This window comes from Gadus chalcogrammus, chromosome 14 (assembly GCF_026213295.1).
Source record: "Gadus chalcogrammus isolate NIFS_2021 chromosome 14, NIFS_Gcha_1.0, whole genome shotgun sequence".
In the NCBI taxonomy this organism is placed as follows: Eukaryota; Metazoa; Chordata; class Actinopteri; order Gadiformes; family Gadidae; genus Gadus; species Gadus chalcogrammus.
The window spans coordinates 4,438,520-4,446,801 of NC_079425.1; the positions used below are offsets into that span (position 1 = coordinate 4,438,520).

Genomic DNA, 8,282 nt, shown 5'->3' on the forward strand with positions numbered 1-8,282 from the left:
AGCGCTCCCGTTTCCAGCACTCCAGTGAGACTTGAACGCAGCACCATTGGTTCAGTACCAAGATCTCTCAAGACTTATTCTCTCCTTCCTCTTCTTCTTTTTCACTCTCCTCCTAAACACCCCCCCCCCCCCCCCCCCACATGATTGTCCAATGAGTAAAGATATACAGTACAAGATAAACCCCTGTTTGTGAGCACAACTATACAGAACAGGATCCGCCAGGTTGTACAGAGACAGAACAAACCGTTGAACTGGGAACATTTAAAAACGCAAATGTACGATATCTTATATTCTCGTCGGCACAGAGACATCCTTCAGATCAGAAAATACCGGTGGTGTCCGTTGTGTTATTCTTCTGGTTATTCTTTATGTTTTACTTATTGCATGCAATAGAAAATACAACAGACAAACAGAAACGGTAAACGGGGATGAGAGTGCGTCAGCGACTTTTCGTGATGATGGATTCTTGTTCATCGGTTCTTTTTTTCCCTCCTATCTTACACAGTGTCAGCTCTGCAATCCGGATTCGCTGAGTATTAAACAATTGTTAGTGGGGATCTATCTATTTACCTACCTATCTATCCTAGTGTTCTATCTATACATTGCATCTACACGATTTGAAACAGTAATGTGTTGGAGGTATTCACAGAATACAGTGAGTCGTTTCCATTGAAGTTCAGTCTGTGAGTGTGAGCCTACATCGTGTGTGGGGAGGTGGGGTGGGGTGGGGGCCGTCTGACTGGCTCCACCCGACCGTTTTGAACAGGATAGTTCCACCCTCCACCCATACCCCCTTCATGACCACACTGCTTTTTTTGAGTGAAGCCAGGAGGCTGTGTAAACAACAAAACACCTGCTGTAGGGCGTTCCGCTTTCACCTGTCTAATGCTACTGGGTCAGTGCAGGGAGGGAGAGAGAGACAAGTGCGAGAGGGGAGGGGCTACTGAGCACGAGCACTGGCATGTGATGTCATTGCGTGATGTCATAGTGTGACGTCGTCATCATCATCATCATCATCATCATCATCATCATCATCATCCATAGCTCTTCATCTTTGCTACTCTCTTGGGCTGATCCGCTCAAATAAAAATGATACCCGGCTCATCTTCATCGTCAGCGTCGTCATGTGTCATCAGTATTACTTTACTACGTCAATACAAATATACATTTTTTTCTTAAATTCATAAGATATATTTTCTATTCAAGGAATATATTTTTTTCTTTTTAAGAACCATCATGAAGTGCAAAAAGGGAAGTTGGCTTTCGGAAATTTTATTTTTCCAAATTGACGTTCCAGTTGATTAGGGAACTCTTCTAAAGCATTCTGCCGGCCGGCGTTTTTGTTCCTTCGGTTTGAACTACCAAAGAATCTTTCACTAGGTTGTCAATTCCGTAAATGTGTAACGACGCGGCCGACAGGCAGTTTGGTTTTGCTATACTCGATCGCAACGCATGCGATCGGTGTCTCGCAAAGTATTCCTCACTTCCTGTTTCGAACATGGCCTGTGTCCGCAGGTTTTAAAGGACTGCTAATTAAGCTACTTGCTACCACCTGCAGTATAGAAAGGCCACCGTGCGATTGTCCTAAATTAGCCTTCGAGTGTCCGAGACCCGACCGGTCCGGAGACAAGTCCCTTGCTCTTTAGACTCACGGGTTACAATGAGAAAAACGGAAATCTGAACACTGACAACTTATTAAGCAAATCTCACAGAAACCTTTCACAGTGAAGGATTCATGGTTCCTAAAATCCCTAAAACGCGCCCCACAAAGCCACCAGAGAGTCCAAGATGTCTCCATCCCAAATCATGCGAGAGGAAAGACTTCACCGGGTTCTCTGGGCTGCCTCACAAAAACGCATGCATCAGGACACCGCCTTAACTCTCAGCAAATATAGAATGAACCTTTTGAAATATCTCTGTACGTTGATGCAGCGATGCAGATGGGATTCATGTAAGATAAGAGATGTTTTTTGTCTGTTAAAAATGTTCTGGTGTTGTTAAGAACATCCACTCCCACGGGTCAGTCAGGGTGGTCACTGCTTTGGGCACCAAAAGTTGAAACAGTATTAAACTTTTTCTTGTTTATAATAAAGCAGTCACACACACACATACACACAGACACACACACGTCCATGTATCCCCACACCAGCACATGAGATGAAATATTAGTTGGTGCTTTCGTTTGCACCTACATGCGAGATGTACATAAACCCCAAGAATTCTCTTTTTTGTCATAACTTAACAAAATGTTGACATATAAAATGTTTTTTTGATCAAAATAGGTCAGTCTGGCTCTTATTTAACACAGAGCGTTTTATTTTGAGCGTTTGGATAAAGTTCCTAGGCTCGTTAGCGTTTCCGCACTTCAGATCCTAGAGAGTGCAGACTTCTAACTAGTGATAATCAGCAACAGTGGACTGAGCCTCCGCCTCTACAACGTCCGTTTCCTTGGAAACGTCAGTAGATTCAGGTCGGGGGGGGGGGGTGGCGGGTGGTGTGTGTGTATCGGGGTGTGGGGTACGGATGAGACGATGGACATGGGGTGTGTGTGGGGGGGGGGGGGGGGGTGGACAAAATGCAGCTTTATAAGGGCGGCGGCCATCCGATTGGTCGATCAGGAGGACCTGTCGTCGTGGGGGCTACCGTCTGAGTTCTCCGTGTCGCCCTCGGAGATGGCCTGCATGGGCGCCGTGTACAGCCGGCTGCGCGTGCTGTAGCGGCTGCTGTTGGCCACCGGGGGGATGCGCGAGCGGCCCTGCCTGGACACCGCCGACAGGGGGAGGGTCTTGGGGGTGAAGCTCTCGGCGTTGGCCCTGGGGAACAGCCCCGGGATCTGGATGGGCTCCAGGCCGGGGACCCCCGGGGAACCCTCATGCTGGTAGCCGCAGGGGGGCTCGTCGGCCGACGGCGGGCGGCCCCCCTCCAGGGGGTCCCCGGGGGTCTTGGGCGTGATGGGGCTCTTGAGGATCTCGGTGGCCGACATGCGGTAGCTGGAGTCGGAGCGGCTGCCCTTGCGGAGGAGGAGGAGCTTGAACTCCTCGTTGGAGGTGCTGGACTTCTTGGCGCTCCGGTAGATGGGGACGGGCGCCCGCTGGGCCAGGCTGGGGGGCGGCAGGCACGGAGGGGGGAGGCAGGGCGGGGGCACGGGGGGGCAGAAGAGGGGGGCGGGGGGGAGGACGATGGAGGGGACCACCACGCAGGGCGGCGGCGGGGGAGGGGGACACAGGACGCGGGACTTCAGGCTCATGTCCCCGGAGTCCTTGCGGCCCAGCACCTTCCGCTTGGACCTGCAGGCGGAGGGCGGTCGATGTGGAGTCAGTACAGGCGGACAGAGAGGGACGGACAGACAGTCAGAGAGACAGACAGACAGAGACACAGACAGACAGACAGACAGAGAGCGTTCGATGTGGAGTCAGTACAGGCGGACAGAGAGGGATGGACAGACAGTCAGAGAGACAGACAGACAGAGACACAGACAGACAGAGAGCGTTCGATGTGGAGTCAGTACAGGCGGAAAGAGAGGGACGGACAGACAGGCAGACAGAGAGTGTTCGATGTGGAGTCAGTACAGACGGACAGAGATGGACGGACAGACAGTCAGAGAGACAGACAAACAGAGACACATACAGACTGACGGACAGACAGACAGAAGGAGGGCTAGAGAGGCAGACCTACAGAGAGACAGAGTGAGAGAGAGAGACAGAGAAACGGAGAGACTGACGGGGAGAGACATACGGAGAGAGTGACAGACAGATGTAGACATAGAGACTCAGAGACAGGCGGAGAGAGAGAGAGAGAGAGAGACACACAGGCAGGCAGGCCGAGTGACAGATAGAGAGAGTCAAACCTGTGTATCATTGCAAATAAGTCCTCCGTTGTCCGCATCTTGTTGGGCGATGTGAACATGATGTCATCGTCCACTTTGGAGTCGTCCATCATTGGCGACAGGGAATTGTCACTGGGTGTGGAATCTGGAAAACACAACCACCCTATCACACACTATGGTGTGGTCTAGATCTAGAACACACAACCACTCTATCACACGCTGTGTGGTGTGGTCTAGAACACACAACAAACCTATAACACGCTGTCTGGTGTGGTCCAGAACACACAACAACCCTATCACACGCCTTCTTGTTTGGTCTTCAACATACCAACCCTGCAACCCTCCAGACTTTATCGATCATTGATTAAATAAACAAACATTGGACCCCTCAGTGTTTACCAGCAACACAACTGTAGTGAGCAGCTCATTTCTCGTAGAGCAGCTCATTTCTGATATACAGTAGTCATATAGTTAAAATAACACTGCCGTTGGAATATTAGATTTATGCAGGCAGGATATATCTAAACATGTTTAATAACTATGAAGGTGTTAAAATTCAAATGAGTGTTCTCGGTGAGGGCTGGCTCTGTTGCACCATCTACCTGTTGCTGTCGGCCACCATGCAGACTAGCGATGCTAGCACCGTACCTTTACTGAAGTAGTCCTCCGTGTCGGGGGTGGTGGAGTCGTCCCTGCCCTCAGACAGCGGATGCTGATGGGCACTTCGGGTAGCACCTGATGTCACTTCCTCCTCCTCCTCCTCGCGTTCCCGCCGTGCTAGTCGCACATCGCTGATTGGGTAAGGGTGCGATGTGTCCATGGAGGCACCAGGCACTTTGGCTGGACTGGCCCAGGACCCTGAGTCTGAGTGGTACCCCGCGGCGTGGCAGTACGCCGGGGGCGGAGGCTGGTCTGACCGCGGCCCGATCCTGCCGGAGCACACCGGAGCGCACGTCCTCCGTGGAGGCGCGGGCTCCTCCTCTTCCTCCTCCTCTTCCTCCTCCTCCTCTTCCTCCTCATCCTCGTCCAAGGAGAACGTGCGCTCCCCCAGCACCCTGAACTCTGGGTGCTTCAGGTCCGAGGTGGGCGTCAGCCCCCTGAACTCCACGTGGGAGTTGATGTGTGTGTGGAGGTCCACCGGGGAGGGGTTGGGGGCGCGGGGGACTGGCCGATGCAGGGGGGAGTCCTCCAGGGGGATGCAGGCCAGCGGCTCCACCCGGGTTCTGAAGGCCGACATGGCCCAGAGGGTCCCGGGGCCGTAGCGGTCCTGTCTGAGCCGCAAGCTCTCGTAGGGGGGCGGGCCGTCTGGGTGGCGTCCTGGGGGGGGCGGGGCGGGCGGCTGGGAGGGGGGATGGGCGTGGTCGGGGGAGGAGGTGTGGTCCTGAGCTGAGGGTCTTTGGGGAGGCGGTCGACGAGGCGGGAGGGGCCTGGTGTTGACCGGAGGCGGCGCCAGCGTCGTAGCGCTGGGGGCGTACTTGGGCCTGGTGGCCGTCTCCAACCTGTGGACCGCTGGTTTCTCCGCAGGTCCGGAGCTCTCCTCTCGGGGCTGGGCCACGGAGCGCAGCTGCACGGCGCGCAGGGCGGACGGCGTGATGGCCAGCAGATTAGCACTGGGGATCAGCGGGATGGGGTTGGAGTTCAGCGGGTTGGAGTTCAGCTTCTCCGCCGTCGAGCACCGAGCGCCCGCGACCACGGCGGTGAGGATCCGGGGCTTGCTGTGGTGCAGCGTGTGCATGTGATGCGTCCGGTGGGCCAGCGTGTACCGGGCGTGTCCGCCGTGCAGGACGTGGAGGTCCAGCTGGGAGGGAGGAGGGGGGAAGTCGGGGTCTCTCTTGTAGGAAGAGCTCATGGGGTTTCCTTCCCGGGGAAAGTGCTGCAGTGAGGAGAGAGAGGACTTCCGCTCCGGCACTTTGGGCTTCCTCTTCCCGCTCGTCGGAGACAGCGGCCCGGGGAAGAACGCCGCGGAGGAAGAGGGGAAGGTCGACGTCGGCGTCTCCGATTGGCTGGAGTAGCCGCTGGAGGGGGAGGCAAGGCCGGCCAGCTTCTCCGGCGAGCCCAGCTTGAAGTCTCCTTCAGTGGGGGGCAGAGGGGGGCTGGAGGCCCTGCACTCTATAGGTGGTGGGTTGGGGGCCGGGGTCTGGCTCTCGGTAGACGAGGTGGAGCTGTCCGGAGACTTGATGCACTCCATGACGGTGGTGCCGGTGGCTGTACTGGAGTTGGACATGGATGTGTATTCCCCGTTGCCGGACCGTAGCTCGTGGTTGTGGAGCCACAGGTCTGCATAGTCGGACTGCACGGCGCCGTCGTCTTTGAACGAGTGTGTGTCCGTGGATCCGAAGGACATGGGCTCCACGATGTCCACCGTTTCCCTCAGCTCTATCCCCCAGGTCCCCAAGGGCTCGGCCACGAGGCAGGAGGTCTGGAGGGGCTCCGGAGGCGCTGCCAGCTCGAGCTCCAGGTCCAACTTCATATCTCTGGAAGACAAGGTGAGGTCTTGATCGCTAACTGTCTTTGGTTGCTCCTGTTCCAGCTCCACAGCCACGGCTGTCCCCGCGTCGACAGTAGCGACGGGGTCCTTCAGGGATGAACTCCGCTTGGGTGGCGGGGGCTTGGCCTTTGACTTCCTCAGTGGACGGCAGGTTCTCCCCAGGGTCATCGTGCCCAGTCTGTAGTCCGACTGGGGCTGGTTGTAAACTCCATGGGCTAGAGGGGCTACCACAGTGCTGGGTGGGCCACAGCCAGGCTCTGGGTCTGCATAGTTGTACATGGGTCCTCTGTAGCTCTGGTTGTATTCTCCAAAGTGCCCAGAGGAGTAAAATCCCTCTGTGTCCGACTGGTATAGAGAGTCAGGCTGTTTCTCCGGGTTGCTGGTCTTGTCGGTGAAGCAGGTCGGGTCCTCCAGCCCGGGCTTGAGGCTCCGGCCCTGGTTGTTCTCCGGGTCCTGGTCCGGGTCTGCCTGGTCGTGGTCCTGCGGGTAGGTCCACTCCCCTTCACTGGCCGTACTGACCCCGGCGTCGTCCAGCTGGTCCGTGGCCGAGGAGGTGAAGGAGCTGGAGCGATGGCCCTGGCCCTGAGGTCTGAGGTCTGAGTGGTAGGAGGTGTCCAGGACGAAGCCTTCGTCGATGGCGTTGGGCACAGTGTTGAGTGACAGCTCAGAGTCACAGTGGGAGGAGCCCGTGAGGGGTGGCGAGGAAGGAGGCGGGATGGTCTCCGAGGTCTGGGAGGGACAGGTGGAGCTCGAACCGCTCCAGTTGCCGCTGGACGACTGGTGGTCCTCCTTGTGGTCCACGTGGCCGCCGAGGACCCCCGTGGTGGACGCCGAGTGGATGGGGCTGCTGAAGGTGTCCGAGCTGGACGAGATCTCGCAGCTGCCCATGTCGGCCTTGCGGGGCAGGCGGGAGCGACCCCTCTCCATCCAGCCGTGCTCGGGACTCCCACCTCCGCCGCAGCCCCGGTCCCGGTCCCGCTCCCCGGAGCGCTGCATCCTCTTCAGGCTGCCCAGCTGCAAGGGCTCGGGGGCCGCCTGGTCGTCCGTGCTCTCCTCCTCGTCCTTCATGATCATCATCATCATCCGGGGGCTGGGCCCGCCGGGCAGGAAGTCCTCCGCCTCGTAGGGCGACAGCTCCTCGTCTTCGTCGTCGTCGTCGTCGTAGTTGTCGTCGTCGTCGTCGTCGTCGTCGTCGTCGTCGCTGTCCATGAGACGTCCGCCTTCGCGGGGCAAACTGCGGGAGCGCAAGCGGATGCCGTTGGAGGTGGTGCCGGTGTAGGTGCCGTCGCACGGGTCGCCCAGGGACGAGATGTTCCCCGTGGAGTGGGACAGCGAGGCCGGGATGCCCTGGTGGCCGCGCTGCGCTCGGATGCGCCGCCTGGAGGGTGCTGCCGAGGCTGAAGAAGAGAGTGTAAATAAAAGAACTAGTAAACTAAAGTATTGTTAATAATGTACTCATAAAGAACACTAGAGCATGATCATACCATTAAAGCAGTCAAATAAGTCCATTAAGTACCATTCAGTCTTCATTGGTCTTTTGCGGCCTCCACAGAAAGCCACAGAGCCTGGACAGCGACTACACGTCTAAGGCCGGTGCTTTGGCAGCGGTATTCATCTAACATGCTTTTCTTTTAATTCGGGAAGAAAGTGTTTTCCCAGTGAAGCACAGCGGACAGATTCTGACCAACAAACTCCTTATAGGGTGCCTTCGGAGGTACGTACAGGATATGAGGAAGTCGTCGGTTTGGCAGCCGGAGTCTCGCGTGTGATGGAGGCGTCCCGAGAGGCACAGCTCCTCCTGACAGAGGGCCAGCTGCTGGGCGTTTGCATGGAGCCCTACGGTCCTCTCCCTCGCTACTGGGGACTCGTCCGAATCTGGGGTGGGGGGGGGGGGGCGGCAAAAGAGACAGAGAGGGCTAAGAGTTTGTGAGAGAAACAAACACATGAAATTTACATTTACGGAATTCA

At 56.5% G+C, this 8,282-nt stretch overlaps 1 protein-coding gene across 1 annotated transcript in view; it reads right to left on the bottom strand.

Annotated features, from left to right (window-relative positions):
* Positions 1–2,614: 2,614 nt before the first annotated feature.
* The window catches only part of nhsb (Nance-Horan syndrome b (congenital cataracts and dental anomalies)), a 19,991-nt gene continuing 14,323 nt past the window's right edge, over positions 2,615–8,282 (bottom strand). The window contains exons 9-12 of the mRNA XM_056608030.1: positions 8,037–8,189; positions 4,475–7,711; positions 3,848–3,971; positions 2,615–3,287 (exon numbers count right to left, since the gene is read on the bottom strand). Of these exons, the coding sequence (XP_056464005.1) occupies positions 2,615–3,287; positions 3,848–3,971; positions 4,475–7,711; positions 8,037–8,189 (4,187 nt within the window). The remainder of the gene's footprint in view (positions 3,288–3,847; positions 3,972–4,474; positions 7,712–8,036; positions 8,190–8,282) is intronic.